The sequence below is a fragment of the Polypterus senegalus genome, chromosome 5 (genome assembly GCF_016835505.1).
Source record: "Polypterus senegalus isolate Bchr_013 chromosome 5, ASM1683550v1, whole genome shotgun sequence".
NCBI lineage: Eukaryota > Metazoa > Chordata > Cladistia > Polypteriformes > Polypteridae > Polypterus > Polypterus senegalus.
Window position 1 is genome coordinate 109,083,965 of NC_053158.1, and position 22,954 is coordinate 109,106,918.

Here is a 22,954-nt window from a genome sequence, read left to right on the forward strand (position 1 = left end):
GCCTGCTAAATAGTTACACGACCCAACAGCGTCGGCGCCCAAATTCTTAGAGGGACAAGTGGCTTTCAGCCACGTGAGATTGAGCATTAACAGGTCTGTGATGCACTTGCATGTCCGGTACTGCACGTGCACTACACTGAATGGATCAACGCGGTGTCTACCCGGCGGGTAAGCCGCTGAACCCCATTCGTGATGGAGACCGTGGTTTGCGATTGTTCCCCACTTAATGAGAAATTCCCAGTAACGTGCGGGTCATACGCCAGACTGATTACGCTCCTGCCCTTTGTAACCCCATCCCACCCCCGGTCGGGTGACTTGGTGGATTATATATAAAAAAGCACCCAGAACCGCAAAGAACAATGAAAAGTCAACGTGGAAACCGACTGAGGCGGTGTTTGGAAAATTAACAGTCAACGGACTACAGGTGTGTGTGGACTGTACACAGACAAAAGCGACTCAGGTAGGGAGTTGGGGCGGCACATAAGCGGCAGTGCGTACTGAACGAAGCGCCGTTCAACCCGCCCTTCGCTTTGGAAGGAGAAGGCGCCCTCCGGTTTTCAGTCACGGACAATTGTATGTTGCTTCGTAGCGTGCATTGTTGCAATGTTACTTTTCTTGGTGGTTTATTAAATTACGGATTTTTCAAATGTTTATTTTTTCCTCTGTGCTTAAAAATCATTTAAAAGCGGCCTGATTATGTAGGCGTATGCTACGCGGGTTGGCTAGTTATTTTTATTATTATTATTATTAACTGTAGAAATGGGCATTTTCGGGCGAGTAGCTATTTTTTTTATAACCATTCCCTGAGTTAGCAACACACTTCTGCCTCATTTGGACTGAGTGTTCTCTTTTCTTTGCCATGATGATGGCTGGGTAAGGAAATTTGGTTTTGTGTCTCATAACCTTTGTATCCCAGCTAATCAGAAAGTCATTGATTTTTGCTGGAAAGTTCCTATACATTCCAATCAATTAACAATGAGAAACTTGCTTCAGTTACATTGTTACACATTAATTTCCAAGGCTGCTGGTTATTCAGCAAGCAGTGATTTATTTATTTTTTTCCCCCCAACCAATCTTACTAATCTTTACTGGGTAACTGTGTATGTATGTGTGTGTATATTTATAAATGTCTATTTTTATAGTTTAAACCCTAAATATGCCCCCAAAACACTTTAATTTCAAACTCAGCTTAATACATTACCTAAAAATAAAGAATGTAAAGGAAACCTGTATACTGTACTGCTATGTCTCCCGCAGTGCTGGAATGTGAAATACTGATGTTTCCGCTATATGTACTGTAATTCATGCAAATGCATTTTCATTGCCTGAAGCTTTAGAAGGTGAAGGGCGTTTTGGTGGCATCTTGGGGCTATAACCCTTACACTGCCACATACTTGGGAGTTAATGCATCCCTGGATGCCAAATACTTTTTTGCTGCACTTTTTAAGTAAACATCACAATTCACAAAGAAAAGGTTAATTTTTAATGGAACACATTATTTTTTTTCATGCAAAGAGCATCACAATTTCTGCAACACTGATCATTTTTCACACTGCTAATGAACTGTAAAAACTATTTAAAATAACTACTGGAACAATATGTACAAGGAGCAACTGACGCCATGGATGAAATTCAGTAAATCACGGAGCCAACTGCGCTTGAACTGGCTGCACGCAAGCACACAGAGGTAAACGCTGACGCTCATGGGCTAGTCTAGTGCAGCGGCTCAATCCCAGGGACAGTCAGGCTGCAGTGCTACAGGGTGTCACGCTTGGGTCACAGAATTGCACAGAAACACAGGAGATTGTAGAGACCAGAAACATTATTTAAACACTTCAAACAAACATGTCTCTTTCAGAAGTAAAATGATCAAAGAATAGACAAACATCATAGGTTAACACAACGGGAGTGGGACCCTGTACACAGGCAGACGGCAGACAATCCAGATGCCAACCACAAAACAATCCAGGACAAAACCAATAAGTACAGGCAACCCAACAGAAGGCAGACAGAGAGGAACTTGAAACACAAATTACAAAAACTTTGTTTTTGCTTTTGGTCACCAGCCCCGTTTTTAAAAGCCGCGCTGACATCCTTTGATTCTGTGGACGAAAGTTTCAGACCAGACAGCAGGTGCGGTTATAAAGCAGCTTTATTTTCAGAGTCACGGTGAGAAGAGTTTCAAAAAAGCAGACAATCGAAAATACATGACAGCGTCAGGGCTCTTCTGAAACCCGTCTGTTGGGTGGGGTCCAGTTTTATACCCCTAGAATGCGTGATTTAATATCATTATAAAATGTAGCAGTCAACACTTTATTATACACAAACCTTGAGCCCCTTTAACGTCCCTTGTAAAACTTGATTTCTTGGCCCCTTTTGTTATGGCGTTCAGATGTAAGCTAAGGGAAAACGTGATAAGGCAGACTCATGTGTGGAATGCTCAGACCTTGAGTCCTTTGCACAAACATTTTTCTGTTTGCTAAAACAAAGCATGCTGTTACTTGGTTTTGTAAAGCTTACTTCTCAGACATGAATTAGTACAAGGGAACGAAGAGAACATTCGTCTTCCACATTCCCCCCTTTTTAGCAAACAAAAATATTTGATCAGGGAGAGTTGAGTAGGAAAGGGTAGGAGAGGGGGATGGAGTGGAGTGGGCGGAGGAGTGTGGGGTGGCTGTGCTGATCTGAAGCATTTTTTCTTTGTGTAAAAAGTAAGCCTTTGCCATAGAGGCAGTAAAATACTTGGATACAATGTATCTTATCAAAGGAACAATACAGCAAGCTACAAGCAGGAGAACAATTAAAGCAACCGTAAGAGAGATGAAAACTGATTTAAGCCATTGGCCCCAGGACCCAAAAGTGGACATAAACCATTTGTCCCAAGGATTAGAAATGCCAGAATTAGTAGCTAGTTCATGTCAAATCAGCTAAAGCACGGGTGATTGATCCATCAGGAGCTGTATTATTAGGGATATAGGTACAGCATGCATCACCAAACATAGCACAAACGCCTCCTTTCTCAGCCAAGAGCATATCTAAAGCCAATCGATTTTGCCAGGTCATGAGGGATGTTTTATCAAGTTGCTCATGGATACCTTCAACAGCTTCTTAGTAAAATTTAAGAATCTTTGTTGATTGTAATAGAGATAATTAATCCAATCTACATTTTTGTTTATAGTAACCTGAGGAAAAATAGACTCAAATTCGGCAGCAACTTGGTCCCTTGCCTTGAACTTATCAGGGACTCCACGAGGGACTCGAATGGAATCAAAATACACCCCAGGGCCATGTAGGGAAAACTGGGAAGGGTCCACAGAATGGGGTTGACGATGTCGGCCAAACATGGTCGACACATGGAAGGCAGTTAAAGGGAAAAGTCGGAAAGGCATAACAAATTGTATTAAAGCAGAAGTGCCAGTCCAGTCAGGTGGAAGGATGTCAAGCAATTTAGACCTATGGCACATCCACCAAATATCAGTATTCTGAGTAATCAGAAAAATTGATAATTTGGAAGCTAAAGAGGAAGAATTAATCGGAAAAGTTTGGAAACAAAAAGAGGATGGGATATTACCAACATTTGAGAGGAAGTGAGGTTTCTAAAAACAGGTATAAATACCTTCATCAGGCTGGAATATCGGGGAGTCATGGGAAGAGTAGGGGAAAAGAAGGAAAGTGTAATGTAATTAGAGTCGATTGGAATAGAGGAAGAGATAAAAAGGGCAAGTAGGCAAGGAAGGCCAGTAGGATCAGATATGTTAGAAAGAGGAAAAGGGACAGTGGCCAAATGTGGCCTAGCTATAGCACATGCATAGCAATCAGATTGATTCACTTGTCTAGCGAATATAATACCCATTGCAGCCAACGGTTCTGATCCCCATACCCAATTTCAATCGAAAAGTGGAAGAAGAGGTGGAAATATTCATGACCTTGACAGGGGGTGGGTTTGGACCAGGGGTAGGAGAGAGAGGTGTGTGTGTGGGGAAATGGGAGGTGTTAGTAACAGGGTTCTCAACCTTAATTTGAAATCTCCCTAGAGGATCTATTCCAGATACACATGCCCCTAAAATATAGGTTCCTGAATCATGTAAAGAAGGGTTCTTCAGAGTAATGATCAAAGGTTACAATGGTATTCGCACATTCATGAGGGCATGTCCTTTTATAATAGAAAACGATATTTCAGACCATACTTCTGGGCCTTATAGGGTTGATAAACCCCAGTCATCAGTTCCAGTATTAGCCAAAACCCAGTCCCACATGTCACAGTTACTTCGAATCCAGAGTTTGTAACAGTTACACACACATATTTGTCAGACCAGTTCCACTGGATTTGTCGATCAGTCCCACAGTCAATAATAGAACAGAAATCCACCTGAACTGATGTGGTGATTCCGAAAGGAAAAGTCAAGGTGACCAGAGCAGTCGACAAGGGGATGGAAAGACATAGTAGGACCACAATCAAGGGTGCCATCTTTTGCAATGTGAGATGTGAATCCAAGCAGGCAGTCCCTCAACTTTAACAGCGTGTGGTGTCACAGCAGAACTTGGAACGGTCCTCTCCACGAGGGTAATGCCAATGTTTCCTTCGAGTATCTCTAGCCAGAATCCAGGTTCCTAATGGAATCGGGGAGACCTTTGATGGAGGACTAGTTCTCCAGGCCTGATTCACCTGCTCGTGGACTTCCTTCAGAGAAGCTCGGAGACCTGTAAGACTGGAAAGAAGATCATTGTCCACAGTATGCAGTGTAACATTACCTATGACCATGCCGACTGGCATGGGCCATCCGGTCAGAATTTCGAATGGCGACAGCCCTAACTGCCAATGTGTTCTTCCCCTTAATCCCATCAAGGCCAGAGGCAGAGCATCAGGCCAAGTTAAATTTGTTTGCTCACAGATTTTAGCCAATTTAGATTGCAAGGTACCATTGCATCGTTCCACAATACCTCCACTCTGGGGGTGGTATTTGCAATAATGATGCACATTTATCTGGAGCCAGGTGGTTAATTCATTTATAAGGAATTTAGTGGGTGCCATTATCAGTTTGTAATTTCTGCGGTATGCCCCATCTTGGAATGATTTCCTTTATCAAAGCTTTTGCCACAGGTTTGGCATCTGCATGTTTGGAAGGGAAAGCTTCCACCCATCGGGAGAACACATCAACAATTACTAAACAGTATCGGTACCCCTTTGATGGTGTTAATTCAATGAAGTCCATTTGAAGGTGTTGAATGGACCCATTAGGTTAGGTGTAATGGCGGGACTTACCTGGGTGCCCTTTCCTACATTAAACTTTTGACATAATGCACAGCACCTGCAGAACTGCTCTGCATATGTAGAGAAACCTACAGCTTCCCAATATTTTTCAACATCTTGAACCATGGCGTCTTTTCCAGCATGGTCTAGCCATGGGTGATTTTTCCATACCTGGGAAAGAAGCTTTGGGAGGAAAGGTTTGTTAGTTTGCTTATGGGTCCAGACTCCATCAGAGAGGGACCCTTCTTTGGACCATTTTCTTCTCTGTGTCCGTGGCTGCATTCTGTAAAGAAATAATTTGATTATCAGTGTCCTGGTCATTTCTCTGTTGGAATAAAGAGATTGGTGTGTTATTATACGCAGCCCGTTTAGCAAAATGATCAGCTAATTCGTTTCCTTTGCTGACAGGATCCTGTTTTCCTGTGTGAGCTTGACATTTTAATGATCGCTAGCTTTGATGGTTTCGTTATGGCCTCTAAGAGGGATTCTTTTAGTTTTTGATGCTGAATGGGCTTGCCAGTACTGGTCTTGAATCCCTGAGTTTCCATAATGCCCCATGATCATGGCAGACTCCAAAAGCATATCTAGAATCAGTATAGATAGTTACAATTTTTCCCTCTGACAACTGACAAGCTCAGGTGAGAGCTATCAACTCAGCTGCCCGCGCTTAAACTTGAAGAAATTGGTTGTTTCCTGTAGGTCTGGTCTAGGTTTTATAACCTTAGTTATTTCATCATGACAGTTGTGGGTTCCCTTGATTTTCAGTTGGAAGCAATGTAGCTGGATTTAAGGTGGAGCACCTTTCTATGGTAACGCTTTGACAATGTACAGAGTATATTTTGATAGTGTATTGCCCTAGCAGTAATGAGATGTGAGGTTTTAGCCTGTACTAAAATGGAGTGTACGGCGTGAGGCACTTTTACCACTAGGGGGCTCATGAGCACTATATCTGTACTGGCTAGCACGGCCTCTGTTGTGGCTGCTACAGCTCTGAGACAGGTTGGAAGTCCCACAGCCACTGGATCCAATTTTTTCAAAAATAGGCTAAGCCTTTGTTTTTCTCCATGGAGTTGTGTAAAAATGCATTCATATATCCCCTTTTCGTCCACAAACAGAGTGAATGGACGAGATAGTCAACAGTCCCAACGCATGCAAACAGTAGGGCACTTTTTTTTTTTTTCACATAGAGCCTTCCCAGCTTGATCATTCCATGCCACCTGACCAGAAAGGGGAGATCAGGGTGACGCTAAAGTTTGCAAAAGCTGTGCTCTTTCATTGAAGTTTAAAATCCATTGCCGGCAGTATCCTAGAATGCCTAATACAGACACAACCTGTTGCTTTGTAACAGGTCTTGGTCTAGGAAGATTTTGAATGGTGTTTATACGGTCGCTAGAGAGAGAGAGCTCTTGTTTCACAAGAAATGTCATGACCTGAATATTTCACAGTTGTTTGAATTAACTGCAGTTTTGTTTTAGAAACTTTGTGGCCATTTTCTGCTAAATAATAACAATTGCTGAGTATCCGTGCACAATCTGCTTCGTAGTACTACACAACATTCCACATACTGTATCAATACACTGTCTTTTCGCCAAAAGCCTTTTAAATTTTGAGCAAGAGCTTATCCAATACACAAAGGGCTACAATATATCCCTGAGGCATAACGGTCCATGTCCAACGGCGGTTTTGGAAAGTAAAGGCAAACCAGAATTGAGAGTCGGGTGCAAAGGAATACAAAATAAGCGTTAGCAAAGTCAATAACAGAGAAATAACAGGGGACGAGGGTATCGTAGAAAGAATAGTGGAAGGATTAGTAACAATAGGTGCCCTAGGAAAAACTGCAGAATTAACTGTCGAAGATCTTGAACAAAACGCCATGAACCGTCAGCCTTTTAAACAGGTAAAACGGGGAGTTGACTGGAGAGTGTTTAATTTGAATGATTGCTCCACGTTTCACGAGATCGGAATGTACGGCGGAGATGCCAGCCTCTGCTGCTGGAGACAGAGGATACTGGGAGCGATGCGGCGGAAGGAGGATTTTGGGTAAATCACCAGTGGCTCACAGAGCGCTATCCTTCCATAATCATTTTTCCCCTGGGACCACAGTGCATCGGAAGTGAGGAAAGCCAAGAGGGAGAGTGGTTTGCAATGAAAAAGCAGAAAGGGAAGGACGGCACAATGCACGATATACTAAAAATCATTTTGAAGCACAAACTTTAGTTATCAAATGATCTGAGGTATCAAAAGACCGAACAACGTGCAGCCAGTCCGTCCTATTGAAACATTGTTCCACCCAATCCCCAATTTCAACTCAGTGAACGGTGCTAGAATTGGCTAAAGAAAACATGGGGAACCGAACCTCCAAATAGAAAACGCTTTGTGAATATGTGAAGTGCACTGGAGCAGCAGCTTTGTTGATGAGAAAAAAAATGCAAGGGATATGGAGGGTCTCTGGGCTATTACCTGAAGAGAAAAGATTCTAACCAAGGTGTGTCCACTTCAGCAGGGAAGTACTGGGCAGTGCAGTGGAGGGTGTTGGGGACTTGCAAGTGGGGAAAAAGACATGAAGGAAAAGAGTGTAGGGCTTTAAGGAGAATGGTGTGTGAGGAGATGTTCAGGGTCCAGGCTGCAAAAGAGGGCTTAGTGTGGGGAGGTTTGGCACAGGAATTTAGGAATAGAACAGTGAAACCCTCGTTGGTTAGAGAAATAGAGAGGGAGAGCTTAGTCATCATCCCTTCCTAACAGATTAACAGGGCAGAGCTCATTTAACAAAAAACGGTGCATCAAAGTGAAACCACTGGAATGAAGCTGAACTCGAAGAGGTTTAGACACCAGTAAAAATGTGGTTGTCCAGAAGCACTAAGAACAGTCAGTGTATCGTTCGAGGCAGACTAGAAAAGCAGTTTCAGTGCCATTCACCAGCAAAGTCAATAAAGGATCTGTGTCCCATGGCAAGTGAGCAAAGGCAACTGAAGAGAGTGGCTGGGGTCCCTGTGAAAGGAATATCCTCAGGTTCAGGTAAGGAAGGCGGGGGAGGAAGCTGATGTGGGCAATTGCGGCAGAAGTGTCCCATCGTAACAGGCAAGATGTGTAGGTGCTTGATCTGAGGGGAGAGGCGGCTGAGCAGACGAAGAATTCGGATTAGGAAGTAAAATCCACGACCTCTCCCCGGCCCCCTGTTCTCGGAAAATCCACGCCTTCACGTCCTCGCCCTGCCTGAGGCAGCTCCACCTGCATAATAATTCATTTGTGCGCGATTAACTTGGTCTGAGTGTCTGACTCTTTTGTTTAGTCTGTCGTTCAGCATGCTCCGCTGTCTTTTAACTTCATCAAAAGTGGCACTTTCCCATCCAAATACAGGACGCGTACTTTATTTTGAATATCACTTCTGAGTCCTGACAGAAAAGGAGGAACCTGCCTTGTTACGGTCGTCTGGGCTGTCTAAGCCAGAATGGTTTGTCAACAAGTCCTGAATGCGGTGTGCCCATTCATCTACCGTCTCATCTTTCTTTTGTTTGGCAGCTGAAAAGGTCAGTCGGTGCCCTTTTTATATTTTGCAGCTATTGCAGTTTTCACGGTTCCCATTGGGCAAGGAAAGGACCCTCATTATTTTGTCCACGAGGCAATGCCTCATTCCACTGCCACTGTACTCCATTATGCTGCCCATGATTGACAGTAGCCCAAGTAGTGCCCATCTTTCTGCGTAGCACTTGGGTCCACTCGGCTGCACTGGGTTTGTACATATTATCTAGTTGCTGCACCTGTTCCACAAACTTCAACCCACCGATTACCTTAGATCAGGCAATTCGGACACTACGTCTTTCAGCTCTTGAATATCTCAGTTACGATGTATCATTACAGTAGTGGGGTTAGCATTTCCTGGGGCAGTGTGGGATCGTGTCGGGGTTAGGAACCTCAATTAAAGGGCATGAAAATGTGGGTGCTAAAGGTTTAGGGGACTTAAACGGGTAAGGTTTTCAGGGACTTATCTCTGAGGGTTTTGCTTCTAGCGTTGTGAAATGGAGGGCTTTTTGTGTAAGTTAGAAGAGCCTCCCATAGCCCCTAACAAGTGGCCGTCAGTCTCATCATCAGGATCTGTAAGTGAGGAGGGGTGCACTGATATTGTTCATCAAAGAAATCATCAGTAACTGGGGCATCGGTAACCACAGGAGCCGTTGGGGCAATGAGTGAATGTGGCAGTGGAAGGGTTGTGGGTAAAGTGTTGGGAAGAGAGCACTGGATATAAAAGTTTTTTTTTTATCACTCCTACTCCTCCTTCCTTCAGACTGGGGTCCCGTATCAGCCTACACTTTCTGTAAAGCTATAAGCAGCTCTTCTTTTCCTTTCTATTCTTAAGTTCAGCAACTAAAAGCTCATTCCGTTTTGTGCCGCTTCCAACGTACGGTCTTTAATCCCATCTGTCATACATATCCATCCGATAAGGACCTCCATTACAACAACCCTGTGTATTTCTGCACAGTATTTTTCTAATTCATATCTCCAGTTCCTTCCACTGGCCATCTACCTCCACTGTCCTTATTCCACCTCCTACATGCTTTTTTTAATTAATCCTGTCTTCTTTTCAATGAGCTTTCTAGGGACCCGCCTTTCGATCCCGACAGCGCACTAGGAGCCTGGCGATCCCCGAAAATAATCCTTCTAACGTTAGGTTTTAGGACTCTTGGGGACTGTTTGACTGGCTACTGATTGTTTTTCCCATAGTGAGTGGCAGGATCTCAGCAGAAAGTGACTCAGCCCTCGATAAACCCGTTCCACCCGCCGTCCGCTCCTATTCCCGGATTACAGCTTCAGGTGACTTCGTGTCCGTTATTGCATCAGCAGAATCCTACATCAATACGCCCGTGGAGTCCAGGATATGGAGGTTTTTCCCCCGATCCCTTCATCAGACGGTTTGTATGCGTCAATCTGCCAGGGTATTGTCTCCGTCACCTTAGCAACCCGTTGAAACAAGAGTATGACCAGACAGCGGATGAAAACTCGACCTCCCGTTTATTTAGACACACATTCTCTAAATATGCCCTTTCACCCCGTTCCTCAAATTATTATAGGAGCGTGCCACTCGCCCCTTTTCTAATCCTTTCCACAGGGGTGACTAGCTAACATTCACTCTGTGCCGTTTTCCGTAGGGTCCCAAAGTCACTTTCCGTGAGCCCCTAGAACCCTCCTATGTATTTTCCATACAGTATGCTTTCTTATTCTTTATTTTGCATATGCTTTTTATTCCTTTTCCTTCTATATTCATATTACTTCCAGCACACCAGTCAAACTAACAGGAATCCCCCGATCTACTCACCGTGACTCCATCCACCTGCATGGAAATGCCCGCCAAGTCGTGCCTCAGATCGGCTAGGAGGAGGTCAGGGACTCCCCACGCAGGAAACGCCCAAGGCAGGCCAATCCTACATTTACGAAGCTGGACCCGATCCGGCGGAATCGGCTCCACCACGGTCCTCTGGACGATCCTGCACGAGGAGCCGCCTGCCGTCTCCTGCCCCACGCTTGGGCCAAAACTGTGGACGAAATCTCAGACCGACAGCAGGTGCGGTTATAAAGCAGCTTTATTTTCAGAGTCACGGTGAGAAGAGTTTCAAAAAAGCAGACAATCAAAAATACATGACAGCGTCAGGGCTCTTCTGAACCCCGTCTGTTGGGTGGGGTCCAGTTTTATACCCCTAGAATGCGTGATTTAATATCATTATAAAATGTAACAGTCAACACATTTATTATACACAAACCTTGAGCCCCTTTAACGTCCCTTGTAAAACTTGATTTCTTGGCCCCTTTTGTTATGGCGTTCAGATGTAAGCTAAGGGAAAACGTGATAAGGCAGACTCATGTGTGGAATGCTCAGACCTTGAGTCCTTTGCACAAACATTTTTCTGTTTGCTAAAACAAAGCATGCTGTTACATGGTTTTGTAAAGCTTACTTCTCAGACATGAATTAGTACAAGGGAACGAAGAGAACATTCGTCTTCCACAATTCCAACACCCCCAGCATCCTCAGCAGAAGACCAATCGGAGCCACTGCAGGGACTGCTGGTAGTTGCAGTTCCAAATTCTATTGGCTACTTTCACCATCACAAGTCGCGTTTTCTTCTACAGTTGCTTCCTGTTCTCTCTACAGTACAGTATTGCCACAAAAAAAGCCATTAAAATTGCGGATGATATTTGCGGTTTCCTCTAACAATTATTAGATAGGCTGTAAGTAAAAATCCGCAAATGACTAATATAGAAAAAAATTATATATATATATATATATATATATATATATATATATATATATATATTTTTTTTATATATATATAAAAAATATATATATATATATATATATATATATATATATATATATATATATATTGTGGCCCCCGGCCGGGACGCCCAGGAGGACGTGAGGAGGGCTTGTGCCTCCTCCAGACCGCGAGGGGGCGTCCGTCCTGGTTTTGTTGGGAGCCACGGGTTGAGGGCATGGAAGCCCTACCCTGTAGGGGCCCGTGGTTACCGCCAGGCGGCGCCCCGATGCCGGTTGATCCCATGCAGTCGCCGGCCGGAGCTGGAGCCCGGCCGGGACGCCTTGGAGGACGAGAGGAGGGCTTGTGCCTCCTCCACACCGCAGGCGTCCGTCCTGGTTCTGTTGGGGACCACGGGTACAGGGCATGGAAGCCCAGCCCTGTAGGGGCCCGTGGTCACCGCCAGGCGGCGCTCCGATGCCGGTTTATCCCGTGACGGTCGCGGCTGGGGCTGGAGCCCGGCCGGGACGCCTTGGAGGACCGGAGGAGGGCGAGTGCCTCCTCCAGACAGAGTGGGGCGTCCGTCCTGGTTAGGCAGGGGGCCTCGGGTACAGGGCATGGAAGCCCAGCCCTGCAGGGACCCGTGGCCACCGCCAGGCGGCACCCAGTGCCTAATTATCCCGGGAGCCGACACTTCCGCCACACCAGGAAGTGCCGGGGGGAGGACTTTGTGTGGCACCCGGAGAGCTGCCAGAAAGACAGCCGACACTTCCGCCACGCTTGGGCGTGGCTAAGGGCGGAACACCTGGGGCTCATCCGGGAGCCTTATTTAAGGGGCCGCCTCCCTCCAGTCAGAGGTGGAAGTCGGGAGGAAGGAGACGGAACTGGAGAGTGAGGACGGGAGGCGGCCAGGAAGGCACAAGAGACTGTGGGCCTGGACTTTGGGGAAATCGGTGCAGAGGCACTGGGGTCGTGTGAGTGTGCACTAGGACTTTTATATTGTAAATAGTGTGTCAATAAACAGTGTGTTGGGCAAAAATATGCTGTCTGTCTGTCCGTGCCGGGGCCAGCGTTCACAATATATATATATATATATATATATATATATTTATATATACACACACTAGCAAAATACTTGCACTTCGCAGCGGCAAAGTACTGCATTAAAATTTTTAATAAGAAAATTAAACCTTTTTAAACTGAGGGAAAATATGCCAATAATTATTTGTTAAGGATCTCTTTGTATACCATGTTGTCAGTTCGGCCCTCCGGCTGTAACATGACCAAGCTGTGCTCTGAGCTTACTCTTGAGCATGTAACTTACAGTTGACCATGTGAACAGTAATCTTGTCTCAAATCTCACAGCTTGGATTGCTGCTGTCATAATCGGTTTGAGTTTCATGGTTTGTTTCAATTATGACAGTATTTGTGGGACTTGTGTTGAAGAGACATTCGGAATCTGTCAAGCGTTGTAAGCACACAACCGGTTTCATCGATAAAATCACATCCAGCTTTTGAGAGTTTAAACATTCATAAACATCAAAGTGTCCACTATTGAAATCGTCACCTGTCAATCTAAGATGTTTAAGAGGCATTGGCGATTTTGAAAGGTGTAAAATATTTGGCCATTTCGGAAAACTTGAAAGCAACAACCAAACAATTCAGCGGCAGCCATCGACTCACATGCAGAACCATAGGTGAAGGGCTTAAGCATTTCACTCTTATAGTGCTCCTGTGTAGTATAATTATCTCCTGTACCATCATCAGTCCACACCTTGAACCTGTCCCGGTCATTCAATACATAAGACAGAACGTTCCTGCGGATATCAAAAGTGAGCCTGATATGGTCGTGCAATATGTAACAAAGAGAATGGAAAAGGTAGGTGCCATCTCCGGGCATGGAAACCACTCGGTAAGTGACCGAGTGACCGATGATCGATAGTGATCATCTCGATAGACATGGTAATGGGGGTTGGAATGATAAAGGAAATGGGTACCTGAGCAATGTAAAGTAAGTCTAAAATACCTACACAATAACTATAATTGTAATCAATAAACAATAAAACCGCGGAGAAGCCGTGGATTAAACAAAAAGGCTGTAGTTATCAGTAGGAAGACGTGAATCCCATGGCGAATTAAGGAAGAGAATGTAGAGACCGGAGCAAGGGACAGCCTTATATAGGCAGGCAGCCAACAACGTGGGAGGCGTTGGCATGAGGGACCCAACGCCACCTCACACGGTGACCGAGGTGCAGACTATGGACAGATGTATGTACGTAAGTAGGATTCAGTTAGCGTTGGTAACCCGTGTACCAAATTTCTTGGAAGATGGGCCCATAAGTAACAAAGACTGTTGAAAAGTTCAATATGGTGGCCGACAGTGGCATCATACCACCGAAACAAATACGTACATTGGTTTCGGTTAGTTCAGGGAAGCCGCCTACCAAATTTCGAAAAGATGGGGCCATAAATAAGAAAGTTCAACATGGTGGACGTTGTTGACCGTTATGACCGTTACGTGTAGAATTTCAAAATGAAATCGGCTTAACTTTTGTAAGTAAGCTGTAAGGAATGAGCCTGCCAAATTTCAGCCTTCTACCTACACGGGAAGTTGGAGAATTAGTGACGTTTGGAAAATTCAATATGTCGGCCGACAGTGGCGTCATACCACCGAAATAAGTACCTACATCGGTTTTGGTTAGCGCAGGGAAGCCACCTACCAAATTTCGTGAGTATGGGGTCAGCCTTCTACCTACACGGGAAGTTTGAAAATTGGTGACGTTGGAAAGTTCAATATGGCAGCCGACAGTGGCGTCATACCATCGAAATAAGTAAGTACATCGGTTTTGATTAGCGCAGGGAAGCCGCCTACCAAATTTCGTGAAGATGGGGCCATAAATAAGAAAGTTCAACATGGCGGACGTTGTTGACCGTTATGACTGTTACGTGTAGAATTTCGAAATGAAACCTGCTTAACTTATGTAAGTAAGCTAAGCTGTAAGGAATAAGCCTTCCAAATTTCAGCCTTCTTACCTACATGGGAAGTTGGAGAATTAGTGATGAGTCAGTCAGTCAGTCAGTCAGTGAGGGCTTTGCCTTTTATTATTATTATTATTATATATATATATATATATATATATATATATATATATATATATATTGATAAAATTTCGTTACAACGAAATTTTAATTACAATGGAGTATTTTTATGGTCCCGACAGTATTCCCCCTATCACACGAGTCTATAGAAAACTCATTACTACAAAGTACATTCAGCAGATACTTTCGTTACAACGAAGTAACCTTGAAATACCTGAATGAATCATTCACATAGCAGTTAGTTAGTTCTGTGGTTGCAGCTCAGTTCTGCACAACGATCGCCAAACAAAAACATTGTAAAAAAAAAAAAAAATCTTTCTACGGACTTTCCTTGTAGTTTTTTTTTTGCTGTTTTTATGTTCGGTGGTTTTCAGTGATACCTTTTGCTTATTGCTCTTGAACATTTGAAAAACACCCATTGGAATTTAACTCATTGTCACCCTCCTATAGAAACGGCAGACATAAAAAAACTATAACAGTTCATATTAGAAAAAAAAAAACTTAACATTTTTGCAGCAAAAAAAAACAAAAAAACATTGCCAGTGAATTTGGAATTGCACCATCAACACTGTCAACTTTCATCAAGACCGAGCTAAAAAGAATAATCATCTTAGGTTGCAAATGTATGCGAACTGCTGTATTTGAAGACGCCGAAAAAGCATCTGGCTTCTGATTGGTAACTGTGATGCCTCCAACATGCTTCTGCATTTTGGTAATGTTCGCGTTGAATTCCTCCCACCCAGTTGCACAGCAGTGCTTCAGCCATTGGGTTTGGGCATCATTCACATGCTGAAAGTGAATTATCATAAGGAAATGCTTTGAGAAATTCTCCTCCGCATAACTTGTACACAGGAGAAGATTAAAATTAACACGAAAGAAGCTATTGAAATGATTGCAAACGCCTGGACACAAGTTAAAGAAAGCACTATACCAACAAATACTTAATCTCATTACAAGTTTATGGCAGTTCGTTGTAATGGAATTTTACATATATATACTGCTCCAAACAATTTGAGGGACACTTTGAAATTATTAAGTTTCAACAAGTTAATAATGCCTAACAAAATATTTAAAGTAAACCAGACAAAGCATAACACTTTGTGTTCTGGACTCCTCTATAATACCAGTTAAGTTGAATGCAGTGTGTGAAAGTGAATTGTCAAGGACTCAAGATCTAATGAACTTGATTGCTTTTTCCCCATTTACAGCTGAGTCAAAACAGTATTACACCTTATTACTTTAGGCAATGCATGTGAACTGAACAGTCATCTGTACTGCAGACTGTTTGTTGGCAAATGTGACTAAAATGTGCAGTGCAGAAAAGACACTTTGAAAAGGTGCCATTATAATAACATAAAAATCAGAAATATAGCAGTTATTTCTCATTGCGTTTAATGGGAAAACAAGGCATTGTTTGCATGCTCGGATGCTTAAATGTCATAGCATAACACAGCTGTAAATCAGATCTTGAGTGCAAGAGTAATTTTCAAAATGCTGTTTGGTCCAGAAGCAAAGCAGCATGAGTAGGAAATTTGGGCTCCCAAATGCTGTGTGAATGAACTTATTTAACACTAGAATTACCAGAGTCTACGAAAAAACTCGTAGATACGGCCCACCTTAAATCCCATCCTCGTAAATGTGCTGATTAAGACAAGCAGCAAGCAGCCTGCAATTCCATCCCCCACCAAGACAAGCAGCAGGCAGCCTGCAATTCCATCCCCACACCAAGACAAGCAGCCTGCTATTTCATCCCCCCACCGCCACAGAAAGTGGCACAAAGTTCTCCCAGCTCATGCCTTGATTACCTGGGAGTGAAGTGATGGAGTTTTAGAGTGGAAATAATAGATCGTTATTTGGAACACATGCATTTCATGTGTGTTCCATTTCTACAATAATCTGTGTAAACACATCATTAAAACAGAAACGTTTTTCATATTTTAGTAGTAAATGACAAAATGTTGGCATAAACTATATAATGTGTAAAGCCTGCAGTCCAATGATCAAATAAACACCTTCAAAAAAGGTTCAAGGATAAGAAAACAGCTTCGTGGCATAGCGGTAAGATTTCCTGAATTGTAATCAAGAGTCCTTGGTTCGATCCCGACTGCTCCCTATATTTACCATTTTCAGTAGTGAGCTGCTTTTTTTTAGTGTGCCACACTAAGCATTGAGAACAGAATGGAGAGCAGATAATTGAGGACTTGAGAACAAAAATTGTGGAAAAATATCAACAATCTCAAGCCTGCAAGTCCATCTCCAGAGATCTTCATGTTCGTTTGTCCACTGTGCGCAACACAATCAAGAAGTTCACAACACATGGCTCTGTAGCTAATCTCCCTGGATGTGGACGGAAGAGAAAAACTGATAAAAGACTGCAACGAAGGATAGTCCGAATGGTGGATAAACAGCCCCAATCAACTTCAAAACATATTCAAGCTGTTCTGCAGTCTCAGGGTGCAACAGTGTCAGCTCGAACTATCCGAACATCCGAATGAAATAAAACGCTATGGCAGGAGAGCCAGGAGAACCCCACTGCTGACACAGAAACATAAAAAAGCCAGACTGGAGTTTGCCAAAATGTACTTGAGGAAGCCAAAATCCTTCTGTGCAAACGTCTTGTGGACAGATGAGACCAAGGTAGAGCTTTTTGGTAAAGCTCATCATTCTACTGTTTACAGAAAATGGAATGAGGCCTACAAAGAAAAGAACACATTGTAGCAATGCTACTAATAGTTAGAACTGCATCTCCCAGCAGTCCTTGCAGGGGCTGTTGGGGTCAAAGGTGGCCAGAGGGGTTTAAAAGGAGGGCAGGTGTCAAAGAAAGAAAAGTTTTTTTTGTTTTGTTTGATTGGTGCGTTATATGTATCTGCTGGACTTCTTGCCGGTAATTCTGCCATTTAGATAGATAGATAGATAGATATTTTATAGCATCATCATTATGTCCTGGATTGTATTGTTTGTTGCGGTCTGGATCGTCTGTCTACTGAGGACTGTGTGTGGATTCATTGGCTTTCTCAGAAGAAGGAGCGCTCCTGAACCCTCCATCTGTCGTCATACTTTCAGCAGCTACCGGTAAGACTGTTTTCCATTCCCTTTCTTCATACAGATCGCTGGACTTAACTTCACCACTTCTCATTTCATCCGGTTTGGGTTTCCATGGACTTTGCTGTGTGTTTTATTGTGTTTATATGTTAAATATAATATTGCCAAAGGGAATCGGGGGTGGTATTATTGTTTTCATTTATATAATTTAATTTCATTATACTTTTTATCGTTTAAACTCCCAGCGTGTTCTTTTTTTTTTGTCTCTGTAGTGTGTGTGTGTCGTTCCAAGGCTGGGGTTGTCCCTGGTAATCCTCCAGTAAAATAAATAAATCACCAACTCAACATTAAACATGGTGGAGGTTCTAAGATGTTTTGGGGATGTTTTGCTGCCTCTGGCACTGGATGCCTTGACTGTGTACAAGGCATCATGAAATCTTAGGACTACCAAAAGGTATTGGGGCGCAATGTAGGGCCCAGTGTCAGAAAGCTGGGTCTGCGTCAGAGGTCATGGGTGTTCCATCAGGACAATGACCCCAAACATACCTCTAAAAGCACCCATAAATGGTTGAAGACAAAGCGCTGGAGAGTTCTGAAGTGGCCAGCAGTGAGTCCGGATCTAAATCCGATTGAACACTGATGGAGAGATCTCAGAATTGCTTTTGGGAGAAGGCGCCCTTCAAATCTGAGAGACCTTGAGCAGTCTGCAAAAGAAGAGTGGTTGGAAATTCTATTTGAGAAGCGTAACAAGCTTGTTGATGGTTATAGGAAGCGCTTGATTTCAGTTATTTTTTTCAAAGGGCGTGCAAACCAAATATTAAGTTGAGGGTGCCAATAATTTTGTCCAGCCCGGTTTTTGAGTTTTGTGTGAAATGATGTCAGATTTGGCTTTTTTTTCTCAGTTTTGTGTGTTGTTCAAATGCACATAAAGGAAATAACCATGTGTATACCAAAACATTTGTAATTGCAACAATTTTCTGAGAGAAATGGTGCATTTTCTGGGAAAATTCCAGGGGTGCCGATAATTTTGGCCATGACTGTAATTTGGAATTATTCATTTTATGAACTGTATAGTACATTTCGGAAAACATTGTGGCATGGATGCAACATTATTCATATTATTCATATTCAGTCGCATAACATCTTTCGCTTATAATCAGTGACCACGTGTTTTTTTTTATTTTTTTTTCGATCTTGCCAGTGTCCACTTTTGGTTGCACAGTAATGTTTCTTTTGTACTCCAGGACATGCAGAGGAAAGAATAGTACAGAGAGGTCAGTTCAGCGATATATGCAATCATCAGATTCAAATGTTAACAGTTCACACACAGGCAAGGACCATCCTTCCTACATTTACGACAAGTGTACCTGTTGCAATGTGCACACTTCTCTCTATGCTTTGGTTCCTATTACATTGAATGGGAACCTGACACTAACTCGGTTTACTTACCCGGGGAAAGCGGCTGTCTTGGAACAGAAGCTTGTCAATGTTGCATCCTCCTTTTCTTCTTCCAACACCTTTTCTAGTAAGATGAGATGACAAAGTTCCTCTGCAAGGTGAGCCATAAACACTCTTCTTTTCTCAGTGGCCCCTGTGCATGCCTTGCACAGTACATTTGTGTTGATCCCCGCCAGATCAAGCTTGTTGTAGCACACAGAAACTGGCCACCTGTGTGTTCCTGCTTGTACTACATGTATATAAGCTCATGCCTTCTGGTGCATTATGTCAGCGCAGCATGGAGAAAAAAAGAAAGAGACAAATATATGGGGCATTGGGTATAAATTTATTGTACTTGTAAAAGTTAGCTCTTTTGAGTTTTATTCTCTCAATCACGATCACGCTGCAACACCCCGTCCTTCTTGATCTGACTTTAAGTAACAGCACCAGCATAAAGTCACACCCGATCTGACGCAGTTCGTTTTCAAATAATATTGCATTAGTGCGGTGATGTTTTCTGATTGGTGCTATTCAGGACATGCAATGATTTCTTCAAAATGTCACATATTGTCTCTTTCTTTCAGGTGTGCAATAGAAACCAAAGCATAGAGTGAAGTGTGTACATTGCAACAGGTGCACATGTCGTAAATGTAGGAAGGACAGTCCTTGCATGTGTGAACAATTGACATTTGAATCTGATGATTGCATATAGCGCTGAACTGACCTCTCTGTACTATTCTTTCCTGTGCATGTCCTGAAGTATAAAAGAAACACCATCATACAGCAACATGGAGACTAGCAAGATTGGGGGCAGGGACACGCGGTTATAAGCGCACTATGTTATGCGAATGAATATGAATAATGTTGCATCCGTTGAAAAAGTGTTTACTGAAATTTACTATACAGGTCATAAAATGAATAATTCCAAATATCATATATACCTATGTCTCTGTTTTTTTTTTTTTTTTGACATCATAGACCATAAGGTGCATACTAATTCAGCGTAAGCAGGAACACTCAATAAAACTGAATAAAAAAAATCAAGTGATGGTAAGATACGAAGAATGCAGATTCACCAGCCATTGTGTGTCAGCTTTTATCCCTCCAGATCAGAGAATGTCCAGTTCCATTGCCTCAAAACACCACTCACATGTACAGTTATTCCTAGTTTCAAATAAAAACTAACAGCGTCAGGTCCCTAGGGCGATAGTATGTATCGTGATCGTGACTGAGAGAATAAAAGTGGAAAAAAAAGGTAAATTTTACAAGTACTATAAATGTACACTGTCTGTTACAGACACAAACCAAATGTATGTGTGTACTGTATAATATTAACAATAAGAACAGCTCACTACTGAAAATGGCAAATATAGGGGGCAGTCAGGATCGAACCGGGGACTGTTGATTACGTCAGCAAATCTTACCGCTACGCCATGGAAGCTGTTTTCTTATCCTTGAACCTTTTGTGAAAGTGTTTATTTGATCTTTGGACTTCAGGCTTCATACATTATATAGTTTATGGCAACATTTTGTCATTTACTACTAAAATATGAAAGACGTTTCTGTTTTAACAATATGTTTACACAGATTATTGTAGAAATGGAAACACACATAAAATGCATGAGTTCCAAATAACGATCTATTATTTCCACTCTAAAACTCCAGCACTTCACCCCCAGGTAATCAAGGTATGAGCTGGCTGAACTTTGTGCACATTCTGTGGCGGTGGGGAGATGGAATAGCAGGCTGTTTGTTTTTATTGGCACATTTACAGGACAAAAGACGCTGATGGAAAGGTCTAAACAAGAATGATATGCAAGAATCAAATAGGTGTTAAGGATAGGATAACTATCAGAAAATAATCTGTAGAATTAACAGGATGTATAATTCAGTGAGATGACTGTTTTAGGGATATGGGAGGAAACTTAAGTGTCCAGAGAAAACCCTTGAATTCAGTGAGAGAGCATTTAACTCCATGTAGGTAGTGCTAATGCTACAATCAGAATACTGTGTATATATAGTATTCTGGAGTTACGATTCAATAATGCCGACAACTATTCCACTGTGCCATCCTCAGTTTTCTGATAATAAACACTTTTTTAGGCATGGAAAAGTTTGAATTGCTAATTGTTTTGAAGAATTCTTTTCACTGTCATTCTGTTTTTTCTGCATCTGATGACTATCTTGAAGCTGATTGTTAAATAAATCAAAAGCTGGGGTGCTTTCAAATTATACTTTTAAGAAACTGACATTTATTTACAACAGTTTTTTTAAATATGTGTAATGACATTTATGAGTGGTTGGAAGTAGCAGTATTGAGGAATGGAAGTAGGGAGTGCTTAGACATTCAACAATGCTTGATTAATTAACAAAAGTGTAAATTTGTTTTTGGTGATTATTTCAAAATGTAACCCAATGAAGGTCACTTTGTTGTTTCAGCTCCAAGCATGCAGTATAATAGTAGTCTGGCAAGACTCACTCCTGAACTGGCAGAACATCTTCTGACATATTTAGCGCGAGAACGTCTTCTCCGCCCACGCACTCTTGAATACTTTTTTGGTTGTCAGATACAGAAGTTTGTCCTCAATTGCTACCCATATTCTACCAATGAACTACTTCGGCAGTTGCGTGCCTTTCAGACGCTGAAGCATCTAAGTCTTGTCTCCTCACCTCTGCTTACAGGTATGTTGTTTTTGTTTTTATCGTTCAAATATTAGAGTAGTTACTATGAATGCCTCTCAGGAGTGCATGGGTTATCTATCTCCCTGTTGCAGAGATGGCTTATTTTACTCTTGTCACTTGGCAGGTGATAGAAAATCTTGTGTCCACATAGATTTTATTTGCACGGTACTTCTGTGGTTTCACCAACAACATGTGAAGTCAGATGCCCAGAATCAACATCCTGTGTATACTGTGATGTTGACTAACAAATGACGTGTCAATTCTTGGACAGATACTTTTGCAAGATGATGGTTAAATGGTTTGTTGACCTTTTATCAACATATTATAACTCAAATCACTTTCTTGGAATGTGTTCTCCATTCCAGAGTTGAAACCTCTGAAGAACATTTCTCATCTTTTCTAAACCTTTTTCCTAGTCTATTTCTTAAACTTTCATGTGGAACAGCATGCAGCTACACAGAAGAACAGGTGGGTGTTTGTTATGGATAAGAGGGCAGCCTTCATTCATAGTAAGAGAACCTGTAAAATCTGTCATAAAATGTTTTGGTCATCTGTGACTACCAAGTTCCACCAACTCTAATGTGTTTAAAGTTTAACAAATAGACTAGTTGAGCTTTTGAGGTGGTTTTGACTGGTAAAAATACTTCCATTTGCTATTGAAGATCAAATGAAACTCTGTTCATTCTACTTAACACCTGAGGTTATATAGACTTCATGAAACCAAATGTGGTGCATGGAAGTATGCCTTTAAAGCACAGTTGCACTCATAGTTATTAACTGTGTACAAATCAGCTGGCAGTACAACAATTTTGTGATGATGTTATGCCACTTTTTCTAATGCCTAAAGAACTATGACTGCCAACTGCAACACAAATATATGACAGAACATGAAATTATTGGGCATGTAATTTAAAATGTGTCATAGTTTGTAATTTCAGTTAGATTAAGATGTAATCATCGATCCTCTGAGGTTATGGGAAGTTGCTGCTGTCAAAATAAACTCAGAATGTCACATTGTTTTAATTAATGATAAACAAGTGTTGCTGAAGTATACTAGGCACTTCCTTAGAATAGAAATTATGTGTGTGAATACAAATAGCATATAGAAAATTACATTTTTTTCCCGTCCAGTATGTCTCTGTGGAATAAAAATCAATAAAGGGCATAGGTCCACTACAACATAATGTAAAGTGAAGTA

At 42.2% G+C, this 22,954-nt stretch overlaps 1 protein-coding gene across 2 annotated transcripts in view; it reads left to right on the forward strand.

Annotated features, from left to right (window-relative positions):
• Positions 1-22,954, forward strand: part of si:ch73-173p19.1 — a 154,827-nt gene that overhangs the window by 93,718 nt on the left and 38,155 nt on the right. For both annotated transcript variants that reach the window (XM_039753220.1, XM_039753222.1), the window contains exon 10: positions 21,514-21,756. In XM_039753220.1, coding sequence (XP_039609154.1) covers positions 21,514-21,756 — 243 coding nt within the window. The remainder of the gene's footprint in view (positions 1-21,513; positions 21,757-22,954) is intronic.